This window comes from Cheilinus undulatus, linkage group 18 (genome assembly GCF_018320785.1).
Source record: "Cheilinus undulatus linkage group 18, ASM1832078v1, whole genome shotgun sequence".
Classification (NCBI taxonomy): domain Eukaryota; kingdom Metazoa; phylum Chordata; class Actinopteri; order Labriformes; family Labridae; genus Cheilinus; species Cheilinus undulatus.
The window spans coordinates 16,004,055-16,026,647 of record NC_054882.1 but is presented as its reverse complement, the minus strand read 5'-3'; the positions used below and the strand labels follow the sequence as shown (position 1 = coordinate 16,026,647).

Below are 22,593 nucleotides of genomic sequence, written 5' to 3'. Positions count from 1 at the left end.
AAAGTTAAGTGGTACTGATGATGAACGGCCTGGAGGAGCTTTTTTCAATTAATTAGGATAATTGGAAACAGGTCAGTAACATGAATGATTATAAAAGGAGCATTTTAGAGAGGCAGAGTCTAAAAATTTTGAAATGATTTCAGAAAAAAAAACATCCTCAACGTAAAATAGTGAAGACTTTGGATATCCCACCATCTACAGTCCATAATGTCATCTAAAGAGTCAGAGAATCTGGAAAATCTTAGGCATAATTCAGTTCTGGTAAATCATTGCATGGGGCCAGGAACACTTCCAGGAATCAGTGGCCATGCCATCCATGAATGCAAGGTAGAGCTGGATCATGCAAAGAAGAAGCCATATGTGAACACGATCCAGAAATGCCTTTGTCTTCTCTGGGCAAAAGTTCATTTAAAATGGACTTTGGCAAAATGGTCAGATGTGGTCAGATGAATCAAACACTGCAGTTCTTTTTGGAGACTATTGATGCTGTGTCCTGTGGACTGAAGAGGAGAGGGACCATCCAGCTTGTTGTCCTGGTTCAGTTCTAAAGCCTGCATCTCTAATAGTATGAGGTTATATTAGTGCCAATAGCATGGGAAGCTTACACATCTGGAAAGGCACTAGCAACATATGACTCCATCCAGACAACGTCTTCTTCAGAGAAAGCCTGGACTATTTCAGCAAGACAATGCAAAACCACATACCACATTTATCACAACAGCATGGCTTCACATTATAAGAGTTAAGGTGTTGAGCTGTCTCAGTTTCAACACCTGATATGTTATTTCTGCTCTATTGTGAATAAAATAAGGGTTTATAAGATTTGAAATCATTGCAGACTGTTTTATTTACATTTTACACAGCGACCAATCTTGAATCCTAAAGGACTCAATAATGAGCATCCTTTAAAAAGTGATCTTATCCTCAGTTGTTGCTGCCTACGCCACAACACAAATACTGCTCATCTGCAGGTTGTATATTTTACCATGTTTTCCAGATGAATAAACAAAAACCCAACGCAAACAAAAAAGGGAACCTAGTTAAAAGCGATGGGATGAAGAGACGTCTCTCTCGATTTTGTACTCTAAAACACAATCAGTTGCCTTTAGCCTGCTTAGGGGTAGAAGGTGAGGGAAGCGCACAAAAGCAGCGCAATTATTCTGCTCTGGCACAACAACAGAGAGCAAAAGGAGCATCAAAGGCTTTCCTCTGAGCAAAATAGGGCTCCCTCAGAGGAAAAGTGCAACCTGTGTGTGAATACCAGTGCGTGGACTTTTGGTCCTCTCCTGAGACACACGAGGCAAAGGATGTATGTCAGAGCAGGTTTCAGACTTTGACTACAGATCCACTTGGATTATGTTAAAAGTACTGAGTGCACTGGCAGCGCTCTCAGAGGTAGCTCGCTTTAAATATGGTAAATTTATCAGAGGAGATAAAAAACACTATTCTAAATGTATAACTTACACATACAAAATATGACTCTACTTTAGTAATGTGCAAAAAAAGCTATTACTCAAAGATTGATTTGTTAAATATCCCATTTAAATTTAACGTATGGAAAAAGAGGTGTAAGAATAAAAATAGTTGAACAAGACTAGCATTGCTTTTGAATGAATGCATACTTTGTTTGTGCTGTCTGTTGATGAATAATTATGAAAGCCCATTTTCACCACTCAACAAAGAAAAGCTGGATATTACTGGAAAAGGAAGTTATGGGACAACAAGTCATATGATACGATTATTATAATCATTATGAAATAAATGGAAATATCATGAGAAAGAATGTCATAACTCTGAGAAAAGGTCACATAAGATAAAAGTTATGATATTAAGATAAGCCAAATGATAAGTGTTCATCTCATAAGTTACTTTTTTTTTATAAGTATGACTTTTACAGCTATCATTTTGACTTTTTCTCTTGTAATTTTATCTCAGTATTTTGACTTTTACCTCACAATTAGGACTAAACCTACTATATATCATACTACTGACTTATTATCTCAATATTGACTTTCTCATAATTTTGAATTTTTATCTCATAATTTGAACATACTATTTCATATATGAATTTTTATTTCAATAATTCGACTTTTTAATCCAAGGCATATGAACTAGCCTAATATATCTCATAGTTGAGAGTAATAATCTCATAATTCAACCTTTTCCCCTTGAATTATGACTTTCTGGCTCATAATTTAAAATTTGATCTCATAATTTTGACTTTTCCTAGGAATTATGACTTACTGTCTTATAATTTTGACTTTCCCGTTATTTCTATGTTTCATTTTATATTTATGACTCTGTCTATTATATTTCATTGTTCTGACTAATTTTAGCATCATATCAAATTCTGTCTCAGAGTTTGGCTTTTGTCTTAGAATTATGTCTGTCGTAATTTCGACTTTTTATCTCATAATCATGACTCAGTCTACCATATGTCCTAAGTCTGATGATTTTTTTAAAAATTATTTTAATTATATTATTCATAATTTTCACTATTTCTGTCATAATTTCAACTTTTTATATCATTACAATGACTTAGCATATGGCTCCTATAATTGTCACTAATTAGCTTGTAATTGCCCCCCCCCCCCCCACACACCTCAGAATTATAACTTCTTGTCTCATAATTTAAAATTGTATATTATCATTTTGACATAATACCACAATTGTGACTTTTTATTTCATAATTTCGCCCTTTTATGTCATAATTACGTGTCAGCCTACTATCTCACACTTCTACCTAGCTATTTTATAATTCTAACTTTCCATCTTATAAGGGCGATGTTTTTCTTAGAATTATGACTATCTCATAATTTTGGCTTTTTATCTCATAACTTCCATTTTCCTCTCATAAGAATAAGTCCACTATAGGTCATAACTCTAACTAATTATCTTCTCATACTTATTTTCTTTCTCATAGTTTTGGCTTATATTAGAATCATGACTTACTGTGGAATCATTTTGACTATTTGTTTTATCATTCCACTTTTGTGTCATAATTATGTCTTTTTTGTCTCATTATTTCGCCAAGAATTTTTATGTACTTTTTGTTTTGTTTTTTAACAGTTTTTTGAACATTTTTTTGAACAATTACCTAACCTTCATATATATCTTTTTAAGTTGTGAAAAAAACTTCCATAAATAATAGAGTTAATTGGGGAAATAGCAGACTATTTTTATCTCTTTTATAATCGTCAACATCATTAATTTTTTTTCTCTATCACTATTTATTCGGTCATTTTAAGTTTTTATATCTCTTCTTTATCATTTGGCTCTATTTTGTGTCTTTTGTTTGGATTCTGGGTAAAGTACTGAGTTTTTTTCTCTTTATTTTCTTTACTCTGAATGACTTTACGTACCTTATTTAACTAATACTGTCCGTAATGCCTCCATACGACCTTGAATTTTAGTTTTATAAAATAGAAAATGAAAACACGCCACAGACAGATTTTCTATCAGGCATATTAAAGGACAGCTTATTTCATTTTGGGGTCCTTTGACAACCCGGAAGTCTACTTCTCACATGTGTTTGTGTACATTCACTGGTTGCTTAGCAGAGTTATCAGTCTGTGGACCATCATAGACTATAATTCTGCCGTCATTAGACTCTTTATTAAAAAGCTGAAGATGAAGGTGGTCGCGTTGATCAGGTAAAAGCGCCATACTGGTTTAAACGTCTCACCGATCTACATCTGATGTACTGGTTTATCATGAAAGTGACTGAAAATGATGGCTGTTTAGTTCCCATGAGGTGTCAGATTTTCCATTTGGCTGTCATTTTTCATGATGAAAACATGTGACATTTGGAATTTGTTGTGTAAAACCGATAGAAGAGCATCCTGCTGTGAGTTTGCTAACTTTCAGTTTCTGTGTAATGATGTAAAAGCAGCCACAAACCAGGTGCAACATCATGAATTTATTTGCTGTCTTACCACAGTCCTTTATCATTATCACTGCCGTCTTTATAATGTCTGAGTCTGCATATAAATGCTCCAAACACAGCTTTAAGTCACCTTTGTTCGTGTTTCTCCTGCTGTGTTCCAGTGGGGGCAAAGACAGCTGCTACAACATGATGCAGTGTGTTTCTGCTGGGCACCAGATTGTAGCGCTGGCCAACCTCCGTCCTGCAAACACAGGTGAGGAAGATGCCCTGCTGGGCTTTATATGATCTACAAGGGCTGGCTCTGCAAAATGGGACAGCCAGCTGCACTTTTGCAGATCAACAAATAAGAACTGAAAACATATGCTGCAGAACAAAAAAATACATAAGTGTCTCTATTACTCTTGCTTATATTTAAGGTTTAAAGATGCAACACTAACACTTAGCTGATTAAGCTGTTGTGAGAAATGTAGTGTGTATTGAATTTTTACTAATAAAGTTATGTGGGAGTGTGCACAGGATCTTTTTGATCATTTCTGATGTTAAACGACATTTAAAATCCTCCAACAGCATATCTCAAACAGTATCTCGTGTGTTCAGAGGCACTATAAAAAGAGATTAGCTTAAAGAGACACCTGGAGTTAATTGTTCTATTGTATTTAAGGAGAATAAAACAAATGTTGTGTATATCAATGCACCAGAGGACAGGCACACCTAGCCTCTTCAGGGAATAAAAACTGGTGCTCTGATTGGTTTGACTGATGTAACGCCAGATTCCCCAATGTATAATCAAGGCATATAGTCCATCCTCTTTGCTTATTTCACCTGGCTTGAGATTGTGTGTCAAAATGTAGACAGAAATGTCCCAAATCACTTTGTGCCTCTGGCTTTTAGGTGCATTTTTACCTTGGCCAAGGAGGTTATGTGATCAGCAGGGTTTGTTAGTTCGTTAGTTTGTTTGTTAGCAACATAACTCAAAAAGTTATGGACGGATTTTGATTAAATTTTCAGGAAATGGCAGAAATGGCATAAGGAAGAACTGATAAGATTTTTGGAGTGATCCGGATCACCGTCTAGATCCAGGAATTGTTTTACAGGATTCTGTACTATAGTGACATAGGGCTAATGGTGGAGGTCTGTGCTCTCCGAGTGCTTTCGGAGACTACACTCAAAACATCCTTTTTACTGTAACGTTGGTGTACCTTGCAGCAAAATTATTTGTTAGGGATTGCTAAAGTTTACATTATATTTCTTCTCATCATCAATGGCTTTATAATCTCTCTCCTCCCTGCTACAGATGAGTTGGACAGCTACATGTACCAGACAGTGGGCCACCAAGCAATTGAGCTATATGCTGAGGCCATGGATCTCCCGCTTTACAGACGCACCATCCAGGGCTCCAGCCTGGACACCGGCAGAAACTACAGTCAGACAGAGGGGGACGAAGTGGAGGACCTCTATGAGCTGCTGAAGCTTGTGAAGGTAAGCCCCTTTCTCACCACTGTTAGTGAAAAGCATCAGTCTGCAGAGCTGATGGTGCCTGAAATTTGGGATAAAGCCAGGTCCAGACGTCAGAGAGTACTCATTCACTCAGAGATATATTATACTAAGTTTGACGTCTGTAATAACAGCAATGTAGCAAGTGTACCTGCTTTGCAAAGCGTCGCTGTCTTCCTGTATGGGGCTTTAACACACCTTGCATGCTGCATTGGATTGTCTTTTTAGCCCAGCACCGAATCAATTCCTTATATAGCGACATAAGTAACTGTGCAAATGTGTGTTTAAACCTTTGAATCGCTTGTTTAAAATCCATGGTGAGCCAAGTAAGTGGGCTATGGCTTTAGATGGAGTAAAAGAAGCAGCTGTGAGCTCTGCAGCTATGCAAACTCTCCCGTGTGCTGCTAAAGCCGAGTTAAATAAATGATAAACATGCTACTTGTTGTTATTTGTTATTTTTCTTCACTGCCTTTGTTGTGAACGCCCACTTCAGGAAATATGATGTAGTCAATCGTTGCTTGACAGCAAAATGGAAGTGAATCTTAACCTAAAGGTTGGAGGAAAAAACATCAGGAGGTTAACCTATCAGCTGGCTCCCTCAACAGGGTCTAGGGGCAACTGAGGTAGGGAAACCTCAACTTCGTAGAGTTGTAGAAATAATACAAGGGAAAAAAAACAAAGATCAGAGGGGGAAATATTAAATAGAAAAAAATGGAAAGAAGAATAATTCTGAGCCGAAGCACCAACCTGGGGCCCTTTTGAATTGCAAGGCCTTATTAGAATATTTATTTTTTCCCTTTCTCTCATTATATTGTTACTTTTTTGCTTGTTTGTTTCTTGTCCATCTATTTTATTTCATTTTACATTTTATCTGTATTTTTTAATCTTTTCTTTATTTATCTTCTTTTCATTTTTAAAAATGTATTTTCTTTGTCTTCCTGTAATTATTTTGTTCCTCTCTCTTGAACTTTTCTTTTCCCTGTATACACACATATATATTTAACTTAGACATACAATGACCTCTGTCTATTGTATCTTTCTGCAATGCATTACTGATGCGACGTCCTTCACTTGTCATGAAATGTTTTGCATCACTTATTAAAAAAAACAAAAGTGGAAGCATTTCAGAACAACAGCCATGAAGCAGAGAGCTAAGTTAAACCTCAGAGAGGGGTCAACGACTGCTAAGGGGTGTACTACTTAAGTCGCCAATGCTGCTGATTCCACCGCTGAAGAGTTCTGAACTTCCACTGGCATTAATGTAAACACTAAAACTGTGCAGTGGGAGGTTCATATATGGGTTTCCATAGCTGAGCAGCTGCATGCAAGCCTCATTTCACCAAGTCCAATGCCAAGCATCTGATGGAGTGGCATAAAAGAAACATATTCTGTGGCGTGACCTATCACGCTTCTCTGTCTGGTGGTCAGATGGTTGAGTCTGGGTTTGGCAGATGCCAGGAGAATGTTAACTGTCTGACTGCATTGTGCCAAGTGTGAAGTTTGGTGGAGCAGGGCTAATGGTATGGGGCTATTTTTCAGGGTTTGGGCTAGGCCCCTTATCTCCAGTGAAGGTCAATCTTAATGCGTCAGCATACCAAGACAGTTTGGACAATGCTTTGCTTCCAACTGTGTGGCAACAGTTTGAGCAAGGTCCTTTTCTATTGTGCTCCAGTGCACGAAGCAAGGACTATAAAGACATAGTTTGACTGGCCTGACCTCAACCCCATCAAGCACCTTTGGGATGAACTGGATGGGAGATTGTGAGCCAGGCCTTCTCGTCCAGCATCAGTGCCTGACCTCATAAATGCTCTACTGAATGAATGGGCTCACATTCCCACAAAACACTCAACAGAATCTTGTGGAAGGCCTTCCAACTCCATATATTAGTGTCTTGGCCATGGTCATGGTCTGTAGTGTATATCTGACTGCTTTTCGGTAAACAAGCTCTTAAAGTACAACTAAACTTCTCATTTCAGGTTCAGGACGTATGTCTCACTGCTGTGATGTTTAACTAGTCCTTCTTGTAGCCCATCAGCAGTGTCTCAAAGACTCTGTCCCACTTCATCTGGCCTCCCGCACACTAATAGACCAAGGTAACTTCCACAAAGTGCAAGCAAGCTGCTCTGAGGATTAAAAAACTGTGCCAGTGCTTTTAGTCTGTCGTGTTTAGTAAGCCTGGATTTCACTTTTAGACTAGAGTAAGTTTTCTTTTTATCTCACTTTGGGGAAACAGAGAGTGTGTTGTATGAGTTAATGAAAGTTTTATGTGTGAAGTTGGAGAGAGGTGCCCTTCAACAACCGGGTTCACAGGAAAAAAATCATTCTTTTTTATCTCACTTGACAGAAGATCAGATGCAAAAATTAATCACTTGATTAATATTTCATCAAATACCACTTTTGCCAGGACACAGAAAATATTCATTTGATGCCAAATTATGTATGAGACCTCGGTGGTCTGACGCGGGCGCAGGGTGGCTGACTGACAGGTTCGAGACAACTGCGTGTGTGTTTAACACACCGCTGGTGCTGCCTGCCTTACCTGACCGCCTGCAGCCATGAGAAAGCTACCTGGACGCACATTTTGACAGCAGCAACAGCTCTCCCTGCTGTCAGCACAAACAGGGTGTTGGATTGATCCTGTGTTACACTCTTTCCCCCTCTGCAACCCAACACAACCTCTCGTTTTAACTCGCAGCATCAAAATTTAAGAGGCTCTTATGGGATGTTGGATTGGAGTTTGTTGTTGAGAGCTGAGCTGGCTTGACGTGGTGTAAATGAGGAGGAGTGGAGGTCTGTGTGGAGACATGTTCATCTGCTGCTCCAGGGCCCCGGCATGTCTGCACATCGCCTGGGTGGCAAGGGCCAGTCAGGCTGCCTCGGGGCATTTTGCGGCCTCTTCCTGACTTTATTTGTCGTCTTTTGTAAGAATCACAGGATTTACACTCACAGCTGCACAAGAAAGCACTTGTTTGTGTATTTTCTCATTTGTATGCACACACTCACATAGTTTCAGTCCTTTTTTTTTGGCCTCCTCTCAAATTTGTGATGCCATAGAGCTTCTCTGCCTGTGGTCAGGGCTCTAATTGCAAAAGGCTGCTAATTTCACATTTCCAGGGCTTCTCTGGTCTGACCTCAGCAGTCAAACAGGCCATAGATCAGGGCAGCTGGTCTCCCACGGGGCCCTTGCAGGCTAACAGACCCCCTCTCGTCCCTCTGTTTACCCCTCTCACCTTCATCAGCAGACCTGGACCGTAAACAACAGGCTTCCTCTCTTTCACTGAGTGATGTCAACCATAATGACACAACTTTCTTTTCTCAAATTTCAAGCCTCTAAAGTCACGTTTTTGGCTTTCTTATTTATCAAAGTTTCTTAAACTTGAGTTTTACCACATTTTTGAGCTAGAAAATTGATTTAAATCCGTTATTTTACCCTAAAGAGTCAGGACTCAGGTCACTTGAATGTCCTCAGTCCCTGCATGTGAGGGCATTACATTTAGGCTTTAGTAATAATTTCTGCTATTAGATTTTTTGACATAGAAATCCAGAATGTCCTTTGATGTTTAAGTAAGTTTGACTAAAATTTTGGGAGAATGTAATTTAAAATTTCCAGGAATTTCCAAGTCTATTTAGAGGATACGTTTGTATATTTTGGGGTTTCATTGTAAGTTTTGTGGGAAATTTGCTCTATTTTTTTGGCATTTTCATAGGAATTAGAGGGATTTTTTTGGGTGTTTGGGGGAATTTATTGGAAAATTTTCAGCCATTCTTATGTGGATTCAGGAAAGCTGTGTGTACATGTTGGGAAATTTGCATACATTTTTAAGGTATTTTTATGGAAATTTTAGGAATTTATCAGTCATATTTGTATTAATTTGGTTGGGAATTTGGGGTAGGGTGTCCTTTTGAATTTCATGAAATTGCATAGAAATTTCAGGGAATATGTCTGGATGTTTGGGGGAATTTTCATTAAATTTTGGTTGATGTATTTGAAAATGTTGGGGCATTTGATACAAAATTTTGCGAAATTTGTTTGCACATTTATAAGAATTTACATGAAATTGTTAGGGGATTTTTTTTTTTATTGCAATGACCAGGCTTTATGATAAAGTTTCACTAGAACATTTGGGAAATATTTGAAACACTTTAGGGTACTTTTTACAAGATGCTTTAAAAATATGATCAAGGATTTTCACAGACATTTTAGATAATGTCCTAAAAACTTTTAGTGGAAATGTTGTTGATGCTTGGCCTTGACATGTTCTTGTTTTCCATCATCTGTCTCTCAATGACTGACACCATATCTGACTGACTGAAGAGCCCTTAAGACCATAAGGTCTTATATTTGTAGCTTTTTCCAATGTTTATATTTATAAAGAGGTTGGGATGGTTGAGATTCTAGTTGAACTCCACCTGGTCTGATGTCAGTCTGCAAGTTTGTTTATGCTCTGGCAGTTGAGCAAGGTAGTGATGAGTGCATGTTACTGATAGGTTAATGCAAGCTTCTGAGAAGTAGTTGGAGGAGAAGGAATTGGAGCTGAGGCTAGGGCTTATACTTGTTAAATTTTAAAGAATTCTGCAAATAAAAAGCAGCTTTTTCCTGGTGTAATACTAGCACCGATTCTGTTAAAATTAGCACTGCTAGTTTGTCTAAAGAAGCTTTATTTGCATTCTAATATAACAAATACTATCTGCATTTTTGATTGTGTTGTCACTTTTTATCTTGCAATCTGTACAAAGCATGCACATCGTTGTCAATGATTAGAAATTGAAGATAAAATGGAAGTTTAAAATATAGAGTCTTGAAAAAGGTATTTTATTATAAATGTATATATTTTTCCCCTATTTATTTTCATTTATTCCATTTTTTTTTGAGTCAGGATGTCTACAGTATTAAAGCGGCTCATGAATTTTGCAAAAATTAAGTCTTTAAAAAGTATTAAATAGTCTTAAGTGAAAGACCATAAGGTGTTAAATTTGGTAGCTTTTGTCAGTCTTTATACTTGTGTTTTAATTTTTCTGCTTTTTTTCTTAAATTTAGTTTTAAGCATACATCTGATCCTGAGTAAACTCAATCATACTCTAGAAAGAAAATTGTGGAACTACTACAAATAATTGCTTTCATTGCTAACAAGCAATTGAATTAAGTTCATTCATCTCAACATAAGAAGTTGAAAGAAGTTAACTTGAGTTACAACTTGTTGACCGGAGTTAATTCAATTTTTTGAAGCCAATTGAAGCAACTATTCTTAAGTAGGTCAGTAATTTGCTTTTTACAGATCTGACGTCAGTCTGCACGCTTGCTTATGCTCTGGCATGTTGAGCTGTCATTGCACCTTTAAAGCTCTGCTGTGCCTGTAAAGCTAGAAAGTTAACGTTGCAATCTATAGGGCTGGGGAATTTATCGCAAATTAGATTAAATTGCAATAAAGCGTGCTGCAGTTTTTTTTAACAGTGCAGTATTTCTTTGACCTAATGTGTCCAAATACCAGTTTGGTGCAATCTTTGTTCTTTTTTATGCTCTACACATCATGCAAACATTTGAGTGTCTTTTTTTATCTACAAAAATCCTACTGTTTGTGCATTGCTTTCTACATAAAAATGAGGATTATATGAAAAAATGATGATCTCCTTCAATATAGCAGTTGATATCGATTTTGCTACATGATCCAGAATCATTTGTCCCTAGTCTAACTTATCTTATGTCGTGCTTGTTGTAGTAAATAATGATTTCATGCTTATGATTGTTGAACAACACATAAGATGAGGAACCTTTAACTAATCCCAAAGTAAATCACAATCCCAGTATTGTGGGAGGGAAAAAAAATTAGATTATTTAGCCAGTTAGATTATTTTCACAAATCATTCAGCCCTACATTCTAGTGATGTGTACATGTAAATGACAGGGAAATCCAAGTTTTGGTGTTGGAGCTGAGGCTGGGGCCCATATTTTTTTAACATTTAAAAGACTTTTTCAAATTAAAAAACAGCTTTTTTCTAGTGTAATACCAGCACAGTCTGTTAATATCAGCACTGCTAGCATGTCAAAGAAAGCTTTGTTTACATACTACAATAACATACATTTTCTAGACTGTCTTGTCATTTTTTATTTTGTAACCTGCACAAAGCATGCACATAACAGTCACTGATGTAAAAGATTAGAAATTGAAGATGCATTGGGGTCCTAGAATATAGACAAAAAGCATTCAATTTAATGCCAGATTTTCTGTAAAGGCTATACCCTGAAAGTGTTTAGAGCAGTGTTTCACAAAGTGTGGGCTGTGAGAGGTCATTTATGACAAGTAAGAACAATAGAAATGTAAAAAAACAACATTAAATCACATTTTGAATGATGATAGATGTTAATTCATCTCCCTTTATTATTTTAAGTTTCAGAAGTAACATAGCAGTCTGAAGATTTTTTCACCCATGTCGCCTCTTTATTATTTATTTTGTTGGTGTTATGGTCTAACTGGGGTTGGATTAACTAGTGACACTCTGTTATAAATACTACTACTACTACTACTTCCTGATTTTAAGAACTTTGATGTGCTCTTGGAGTCATTTTGGACTGGCCACTCCTGGAAAGGTTCACTACTGTTCCAAGTTTTCTCCACTTGTGGATGATGGCTCTCACTGTGGTTGACTGTTTCATATTACCCAGTGAAATAAGAATAAAGTTTTTCTCTAAACTACAAGTGTTGCTGGAGATTTCTATTCTCTTCAAGACTTTCTTCATCCTCCATGCACCTTGGAAGTTGGTGAGCCTGTGCCGGAATGAGAACAAAAATAAGATGAACAAAAGATAAATATTTAAGTCTCATGTTATGGTTGTATTCGGGTTTTTTGGTGGGCTTTAGATGATTTTTAGGTCTTAGAATGAGCCAGGAAAGGCTGGTTTAAAGTGTAAGCTCTCATATTTACATGTCAATATCAGTCAAAAATAATCAGGACTTTATCTATGTGCTGTTGACTATAGAGGAAAACTCATCCGTACATTGGTTGTGTTGCTGATTGATGAAAGAATGCTATAGGGGACGGAAGAGAGAAAAAGCACTTCTTTTGATAATAAGCTGTTAAATCACCCATACTGGAAAAAGATCCGAATAAAGCACCAGTTTGGAAAAGTGTGATATTTTGAAAGATTCTTTCTAGCAGTTTGAATTAATTAGAAGTTACAAGATTATATTTGGCAAATGACACTCGAGCAGAGATGAAAGACATTTTTTTTCTCAGATCCGGAGTTGATGAGTTTTAAGTGTGGATACTCTTACCTCCTCCTCCTTCGCCTCTCTCCTCCTTGCTCACAGACTTGTATCATGAGCCAACAGTGCCATCTACGGCTCACTCCCTGAAGTTGACGAACCACTTTGGCCTCTGTGAGACATGTTTTGGAGCCATTCAAAAGATTCAAAGGAAGAGATCATATTCTTCAGAAGCATTGTTGATAGAGAGGGGGGTAAAAAAAACGCCCAATTATGACAGGAGAGATGAGCCGTCCATCCCCTGGCTGTAGTGATAATGGCTGAATGACAATGCGGCCCTATTGCTGGCGTCTTTGCTCTCATCGCTGGCTGTGTGGCTTTGATGTGTGTAACCTGATAGACATGCAAGCCACGGTGTACCCCGTCCCATCCTGCTAGGTGCTGATCTTTGAACCCACTCTGTGAGGAAGGAGAAATGGGATTTTTCTCTTTTGGGCATCATTGACTGTGAGGGTGTGTTCCTGCCTCCTGGGTTTGGATTTAAATAAAACTAGAATATATAAAAGATGGCAGCAGAGGGGTTAAATATTTTCAGTTTGCATTTTTAATCTCCTTTCTTGTGTCTGTGCTTGTGCAGATTCTCAAACTGGATTTCCTACTAAGTCTGGTCCTCCTTCCTCTGCTGTGATCCGCTCTGATGTGTGATACAGATCAGCAGTGTCAGTCACCCCCGGCTGTAACGCCAGTCCCCCCGAAGGCCTGCAAAACCCCTCATATTAGTCATATCACATCCCTCAAGTCCTTTATCCTCCTCTGTGTGCTCTGTGACCTGACACAGTGGCTCTTTATGCCCAGTGACCCTGCCTGCATGTGTATGTGCTCGCACACGCCTGTGTGTTCAAGGTCAGGTCAAACAGGGCCTCTGTTACATGATAACAGGTCTATCTCTGTTCTCCTTACACACCTCTGGCACTTTTTTTTCTGCCCCAGTTTGCTTTCTTTCATCACTCTGCGGTGAAAGAAGCCCTTTCACGGCTCATCCTTTACCGTCTGTTCTTTTTAGAAGCCTTTTCCTGTGTATTTATAAGTTTTTTTCCAGCAGATACAAAACATTAAAACACAAAGATGCTGAAAGTAGCACAGCCTATAGGGCACCAATGGCGGCAAGTTTTTGGAAGGTGCAACCCAATCTTCAATCGCTCGATGAAGCAAGAAATAACATTTGAAAAGATTGCGACTCGGTTTCAGCGACTCTGCAACCTTTGAGCTGATGAATAAAGACAAAGACATTTAAGCTCATTAGAGTGATGAGGAACAATAGATGATATCTACGCACACGTTCCTTTCTGCCAGCTTTAATTAGCAGCGATGTGACATCTCTGTCGTACTGAGACCCGGCTTTGAGAACGATGGAAATGTTACTTTCAAATCTAATTTCTTACCCTGTAATGCACTAGACTTTTTCCTTACAAAGATTTTTACTTCTTCCTTTAGCTATGGGAAGTCAGGGGTTGGATAACATCATTCCCTCCTAAATTTTTTTTTATCAAGCCAGTAGGGATGCATGATAATATTAGCCTTGCAAAGCAGATGGATTGTCCAGATTCCACATCTGTCATCAGGAAGATCTATCTTGCAAAGCTTCAATCAGAAACAATTGTGCCAGGTCTGAGAACAGACCGGACGAATCATTATCATTTGTGGGGAACGAGGCAGTAGCTACAGGTGGGATTTAGTTGTACTGGAGGCTAGTAGTCATGGCTGATGCCGATGTAGCGATTAGCACAAATGATCTAGTTATTGTATAGCCACAGTTTTATCAGAAATGGACCACATTCCTCAATAAAAGATGAGCAAAGAACAGCATTGAAATTTTTTTTGTGCTAAGGGTTCATTACAGTGCCCAATGGGCCACAGCCGGGGGCTGGAGAGGGCAGCCAGACACATGTCAGCACATATATGTATGTTGTCCAGCAGCCAAGGTCAAGCTCGACAGTATTTCTTTCATTCGGGCCTTTTCATCCCTGGTGGTTTTTGGGCCCTTGGGACATCCAGACAGTACCCTGGGTCGTGTTTTCTTGCCGCTTACACCCCTTTCTCCACCCTAAAGTGTGAACTTTGTTATTTTTGCTAATAGAGTATTTTCCCATGCCCCTGGTAATATGTAAGGACATCCAGAGCATGACTGGGGTTGTGTCAGTCTTTCTTTCCACCCAGTAGTGCCCTCAGGAAGGCTTACAGGTACATCTAAAAAAAATAGAATATCATGAAAAAGTTCAATATTTTTTGTCACTCTTTTCTGAAAGTGAAAATCATATATTATATAGACTTGTTACACATAGAGTGATATATTTCAAGCCTTTATTTCTTGAAATGTTGATGATTATGGCTTACAGAAATGAAAACCCATAATTCGGTGTCTCAAAAAATTAGAATATTACATAAGACCATAAAAAAATGATATTTTAAATAGAAATGTCAGGCTTCTGAAAAGTGTGTTCATATCTTTGCCTTCAATACTTGGTTGGGCCTTGTTTTGCGTGAATTACTGCATCAATGCAGCGTGGCACTGCTCAGGTGTAATGGAAGCCCAGGTTGCTTTGATAGCGGCCTTCAGGCCACCTGCATTGTTGGGTCTGGTTTCTCTCATCTTCCTCTTAACAATACCCCATAGATTCTCTACGGGGTTCAGGTCAGGCCAGTTTGCTAGCCAGTCAAGCACAGTAACACCATGGCTATTGAACCAGCTTTTGGTACCTTTGGCAGTGTGGGCAGGTGCCAAGTCCTGCTGAAAAATGAAATCAGCATCTCCATGGTGCTTGTCAACAGAACGAAGCATGAAGTGCTCTAAAATGTCCTGGTAGATGGCTGCGTTGACTGTGGACTTCAGAAGACACAGTGGACCAACACCAGCAGATGCCATGGTAGCCCAAATCATCACTGACTGTGGAAACTTCACACTGGACTTCAAGCAATGTGGAACGTGGTGCCTCTCCACTCTTCCTCCAGACTCTGGGACCTTGAATCCACATTGCTTGAAGTCCAGTGTGAAGTTTCCACAGTCAATGATGATTTGGGCTGAATTTTGGGTTTTCTTATCTGTAAGCCATAATCATCAACATTTCAAGAAATAAAGGCTTGAAATATTTTACTCTATGTGTAACAAGTCTATATGATATATGATTTTCACTTTCAGAAAAGAGTGACAAAAAATATTGAACTTTTTCATGATATTCTGATTTTTTGAGATGTACCTGTACTTGCCATTAAACGTCTTTTTTCAGCTTTAGTTTTTGCCCAAAAATGCCTTAAAGTTCTGAACAGTTCTGTAGCTATAGTATGGTATGGTATAGTATGCTATAGTATTTATATCATTTTGGCTAAAATTGATTGGTAGATATTGGCATATTAGATATCTGCAAAAATCCAATTTCATACATCCCTTGTCTTGAGTCTTAAGGTTTGATATGCAAAATAATTAACAATGAGGTATCATATCTTTCTGCGCTTTATATTGCAATATCAAAAGAAAGGAGAGGTTTGGAACCAGGCAATGAAAAAAATGCAAGTCCTGGCACCAATGTTAGGCAATTTATCGTTTTTGATCATCAAAAATTACAGGCAAACTTCTTGTCAGTGTTTAAATCTCTTTTGGTTGTGACTAACTATGATCAAAGATCATGAAGTTTCTGGCCTTTTTAATGCTGCTGATCTTTAGAATTACGGAGATTTGATCATTTTGAAGCACCTGATGTAGAAAATTTTGACAAGCTGAATATAAAGACAAATTTCGCCAATGTTTTTTGTTTAGTTTAGACCAGTGGTTCTCAACTGATGGGTCCTGACCAAGGCTATTACAGTTAACTAAAACTAGCTAAACAACTAAAACTAAAATTCAATAATCCTTTTAGTTAAATGAAACTAAATTAAAAATAAGCTTGACCAAGAAATGAAAGCTAACTAAAACTATATAGTGCGCTTACAAAACAAACTAAAATAAAATAAAAATAGAGACAAACTATCCTTAGTTTTAGTCTTTGACACAACCATACTGACTGGCCTGATGTGATTGGTCAAGATTCACACAGTGGTAGTTTTATGTCTGGAGTTGTATTCAAACATCATCTTAAAATAAATAAAATGATAAGTGGAGAGTAGCCTGTTTGAACATGTTTTAAAAATGTATGATGTTCACTCAGTCCTGACATGTATCCAAAGAAACTAAAACTAACACTAAAATTAATAAAACTACACTAAAACAAAGCATTTTTTGCAAAATCAAATCTAAACTAAGCCAACAGAGCAGCAGTAAAAGCTAATTAAAACTAAATTGAACACACAAAGTGAAAATGAAATAAAAATAAAAACTAATAAAAAATCCTAAACTATTATAACCCTGGTCAGGACCCAAAATGGGTCCCAATGAAGTTTGCGGGGAAAAGAACTGTAGCTAAAAGCCCAAAATACATTCATACATTATATTTTACTCTGTTTTTCCATGATCGTTAGTACATTTTAGTCAGTGTCTTGAGATCTAACTCTTTTCTGAGAAAAAAAATTCTTACTTTAATGTGAAAGTTTCTCCAAATCTCTGGAAAACAACCAAAGTTTGCACCTTATCAATGAAATGGAACAAAATCCAGTGTATGCATGCACAAGACCACCAATAAGGGGGGTAAAGGGGAGAGCCAGTATCAGGGCAAAGCTAAGTTGTAATAACCATGTTTAATTTTTTACCTAAATAATGACCCCTCTTATCGAAGCATTTTTGCTGTAGTATATCACCCTTTACAAAATGTAAACCCCTTTTCTTAAATCTGAATTAACTTTCTTTGGTAATGCCAACAATGTGGATGGGCACAAAAAAAAACAAAACCATCTGGAAAGTAATGTCAGACTTCATAGTTAATCCATGATGTTCATAAAAGTCAGTTAAAGAAGGAGAAACTGAGTCAACTTTAACGGAAAGATATTAAACGAATATGGCAAAAACTGGGGCCTTGTCCACACGAAGACAAAAACAACATATTTCCATTTCATTTTGAAAATGTTTTCTGTAAACGCAAGATCTTCTCGGGAAAATGTAATAAGCACAGAACCACTGAAAACGCTGTAGTATATATGCCAAGCCAAGGTTACGGAGCATGTGTATAAAGCAGGTACACAACCCTGTAATCTGCTGTTTTTGTTTTGGCTGGACATGCTCATGTGGCTTAAGAGGGCTATGCTGTGTATGACATAATTGTTTCAAGAAAGATGCGGTTGACTGCCCACATGTTTGTTAACTCTGGGACCTGGTTACAAAAAGTAGCGTTTATTGCCTCACAAAATGAAGATATTACAAAAAACTTTTACGTATGCTTCTGAATTCGCCTATATGTGGACGGGCCTGAATCTAACAAGTAGTGGAAAGGCAGTTTCAATTTGCAAAAATGATTCTAGAGGGACTTTGTTTTTTGCCGTGATCCAGTAACCCTTCTTTGAAGTGTGTTTTGCCATCATGTTTAATAGGCTGAAATTTTAAGTCTAAAATGCATTTTGAATACCAGTATATAAATGTGCCGGCTGAAATGAATCATATTTGGTAATAGGCAAAAATCTAGCCAGCCTACAAGCCACTCTTGTTTTGTCCTTTAGAGTTCCCTTTTGTAGATGAAACTGTTGTTAAGCATCCTTTTTTAAGGTTAGTAATCCTTTTCCAAAAATTGCCCAACCTCTTTTGCTATTCCCCGTTTTGTCCCGACCTTTAAAACATACAAACCACCTCCTCCTTCATCCCCAGCCTCTATTGCCGCTACATTATCGACAGAATTGAGGCCCTCTGAGAGTGCAGAGTCAGACTGTCCACAAGTCTAAACACTCTTTTGTATTCTTTCCTCTCACTTGCTTTTTCCTCTTCTTGCATCTTTGTCTCCATTTTATTGTCGTTACACTTTCATCCAGACCCTTCAGAAGCCCGGGACTGGGTTGACCTGACGGAGGAGCATCCTGCTGCGAGGGAAGGAGGGAGTTCGATTGAGGGAAGGGAAAAAAGAAGGAGGGGAAGGCTGGCAGGCAGGCGGAGGAATCTCCAGTTGAACCGGGAGCTCTGAGGTATTGATTAAGGAGCTGAGGTGTTGCGAGAGGAGTCATCAAGGAGGGGTGCGAACTACAAAAAAGGGGAGGGGCGGTCAAAATCAAACGAGCAGCCCTTCTCTGATTACCGGCATGGTGCAGCATTAGACGTACATCGGGGGCTCAACAGGAAAATGGATTTCTTTAAAAACCTGCTTAATACATAAATCATGACCTCTGGGGTCACAGCGAGGGTTTAGGAGATCGGATCAATAACAAAGCTAATGCAGGCTTGTTGTAGCTGCTCTGTGGTGCACAGAGACCTCTAAATGGTGTGTTATTGGAAGTAGCTTACAAGCAGCCTGAGACTAGATAATCACTTAGTTGGAAGTTTTGTTTCAGCGCATTTTCATACAGAATTTTAAAGCTAGATTCCTCCAAACATCTGTCTCTCTGTCTCACCTCTCCATGTGATAGCCATTGTTATCTCTTCTTTTGGTCTGAGACCACTTGTGTTCACGCCGGTCACCACCGTGGCAGTGGGGTTAAGATTGCAGGGCTTGTTTTGCACATGAGGAAGGATAGCATTAGCGCTGAGATAATGGCACTGTGCATTGTTTCGCTGGCCATGTGGAAGTGGCGGGGCAGGATCTATTAGACGCAGGCCCATTTCCCTCCAACTGACGCTAACAGTCCCCACAAACATTAGATAAAGAGCCTTGCCCCAAGCCTTTGTAATTTGTTTGTATTTTTCTGCTTAATGTACTTTGCTCAATCTTGTTTAGCGATGATGGAGGCTGATAGCCTTATCTCGCCTTGCCAAGGGCATGAGCCACTACCACAGCGTGGTTGAACATTGTTCCTTTGAAGAACATGTGTGTGCTTTGTGTTGGTTATTCTGATTCTATTTAAATGCTGGGATAATTTGATTATTATTAGTGTTTATTGCATAAAAGATTCAAGAAAATATATCTTATTATGAAATGATTAAAGCACTCCATTTAAGAAGGCTTATTTTGGTAATATTTTTTTTTATCTTCGTCATGATAAAATTAAAGCTCCTGTGAGGAGATATGGGCATGTTACAAAAAAAACTGAAATTAACACAAGATTATCAGCAATGAGACTGATAACTATGAAGTCATCATCAGCTTTTAACAGCTGCCATCAGGTAGGTGCCAGATATAGTGTTTAGAAAGAAAGCAAAATCTACTTTCTGCTTTGACCAGAGGGAGCGACAAAGTCCACCCATATCAAAAGTTCCTCACAGGAGCTTTAAAGACTATTTTTTTTTTACTTTGAGAGCAAATTTTCAGAACAAAACAAATGCTCTTGGACCCCTTAGTGTACCGGGGCTTTTTCTGGCATGCCGGGGTGTCTCACCAGTTGCCGGTCAGCTCTCTAGTCCTCTCCACAGCTTACAGCTTTTATCGATGATTCACTGGTGAGAAAGGCCACCTATTACTACTCTGAAGGAGTTACAAGTTTCAGCATCTTTATGGGTGAGTGGGAAAGAGAAAGCCACTGTTGAAGAAGACTCATATTAAATCTGGACTAGGCTTCACCTAAATGCATGTGGGAGACTCCATGGTCAAGTGGAAGAAAGTTCTCTGGTCTGATGAGACCAAAATGGTGCTTTTTGGGCATCAAACAAGATGGCAAAAACTGCACTTCACCACAAACACACCATCCCCACAAGCATGGTGATGGCAGCATCATGCTGTGGGGATGCTTCTCAGCAGCCGGTCCTGGAAGGCCTTTAAATGTAGAGAGTAAAATGAAATAAAAGGACAATCTTATTTAGTCTGCAAGAGAACTATGGCTTGGGAGAAGATTTATTTTCCTGCAAGACAATGACCCGAAGCATACAATGAAACAGCTGCACAGAAGTGGTCTAAAGACAACAAGGTGAATGTTCTGAAAGGCCTGAGTCAAAGCCCAGACCTCAATCCAATAGAGAATTTGTGGCTGGACTTGAAAAGGACTGTTCATACCAGATCCCTGTGTAGCCCAACAGAGCTTGTGCAGATTTGCAAAGATGTAAAATTGCACTGTGCAAGCCTGATTGAGACCTATCCACACAGACTCAGTACTGTTATTATGGCCAAAGGTGCATCTACTAAATACTGACTCGAAAAGGGTGAATATTTATGCAGTCACTTATTTCACATTACATATTTTTATTTCATTGATATTTGTAGATATCAGTTTCAGTTGTCAAAAAAGCCAAATTATATTGACCATGATTGATTTATAAAAGCAATAAAAAGGCAAAACCTTAATTGACACTGTAGATCTATAGCTGCTTTTGCATATGACTAAAATACCCGGTCTTTCTTTGTTCTCTTCTCTTTGTTAAAATATAATTTAAAATATAATTTAAGCTCCTGTGTGGACCTTTCAGTTTGCATCAACTTTGGCGCCCCCTGAGGATAGCTAGTTATCTCCAGTCCCTCTCCTGATTATATCCTGTACCTGTGTTGGTCATGTTTTCTGAGTAAAAAATCCGTCCTTCTGTCTTTCAGAAGTGGAACATAGCATTCATTGTTCGTGTTTGCTTTAGCATATTTAATAACGAAAATGTTTGCAGTATCTTGTCTGGCAGCTACCCCGTGGCAGAGTTTACAGACTTCAGAATTATCACATGGTTTTAATAAATCTTGTCACGGATGTTCCTGTTTGCTTTCATAGGTCATACAGAGGCATCACTGTTAATTCCAGTCTGTTTCATACACAGACAAAAACTCCTCACTGGAGCTTTAATAATAAAAATACAGACTTTGATTTAATTCATTGCTTCACAGCGATGTTTGACTCTGTAGCCCCATGTCAGGGTGTGAAGAATAATCCAGCCATTTAGGAACAACAGCAGCTCACTGAGGAGGCTGGACATGTAATAAAACCTTTAAAGCTCAGTACCAACAGCTAGTCAAGCCCAATATTGCCTGTCTGCTCTCAGACAGCTGAGGAAAAGTGCTTAGTCTTTCAACTCCCTGCCATTCATCTACTCCAAAATTAAGAGGGCTTTTATGTTTTGTTTTGTGAACCATTCCCCTCAAGAAATATTTGCGGCAGGCCCCATCACCTCCCGCAGCTAGAGTCATAACCAGCCATAGAAAAACACTGTCTGGAGTCTGGAGAGTGGGTTAAACCAGCATCACGGCTATATTTTCCTCTGGTCTCTCTCTGGGGAGGGGGGATTCATGATGTCTGTTGGTGTGATGTGGAGGATTGAGGACAGGAGAGCCAAGATGCAAAGAGCCTGGAACCTGACCTCACCAGAAAAACATTTACATTTTCAAGAGTGGATGTGTTTGCAGGGCCGGGGCTCAACTGTGTCTATATGCATGGAAGGCAAACGTTGTGCGTGCATGCCCTCTGTGGACTAGGTGGTTGTTATGGACCATGAAAAGCGACTGACATAGTTTACCTCTCTGTGACAGGAGACTCCTTCTTTGATTCTGTCTTAAACTCACTTCCTGTCTCAGACTCAGACACTCTCACCTCAGCCAAGTGGGATTATGACTTTGTTGAATGCCCTGCAGAACACTTTTACAGGAGCTTATTTATTGGAACACCTTATCCATTTAACGGGAAAAGGTGAGACCTTGATTTTCAGGGGGAAAGTAGAAGATTCTTGTCATCTGTTTAAAAAAATAAAAATGTTTTTGACCATCTAAGAGGTCCAGAATAACAGTGTATTTAATATACAAACAACGATTAAAGTTGCAATATTTAAGAGCCAGTCATAACTTGTTTGCTTGAATTGCACGTATTCATGGACATCAAGAAACAACCTTATGTCTCGCCGCTTCTTCCCGGAGTTAAGTTTTCCATGCATGTTGATATGGAAAGCCTTCCTGTCCTTGGCCTGCTCAAACCAGGGCTTTGTGCTTGCTTTGGCCGCGTCCCTCTCCCTCCCTGTCTGAAGACTGGCTGGGCCCCGTGTTTACGTAA

The 22,593-nt window shown here is 38.6% G+C and overlaps 1 protein-coding gene across 1 annotated transcript in view; it reads left to right on the top strand.

Annotated features, from left to right (window-relative positions):
- The first annotated feature begins 3,546 nt into the window (after nt 1-3,546).
- Nucleotides 3,547-22,593, top strand: part of dph6 (diphthamine biosynthesis 6) — a 106,988-nt gene continuing 87,941 nt past the window's right edge. Inside the window, exons 1-3 of the mRNA XM_041812162.1 lie at nt 3,547-3,653; nt 4,048-4,139; nt 5,181-5,365. Coding sequence (XP_041668096.1) covers nt 3,631-3,653; nt 4,048-4,139; nt 5,181-5,365 — 300 coding nt within the window. The 5' untranslated portion in view covers nt 3,547-3,630. The remainder of the gene's footprint in view (nt 3,654-4,047; nt 4,140-5,180; nt 5,366-22,593) is intronic.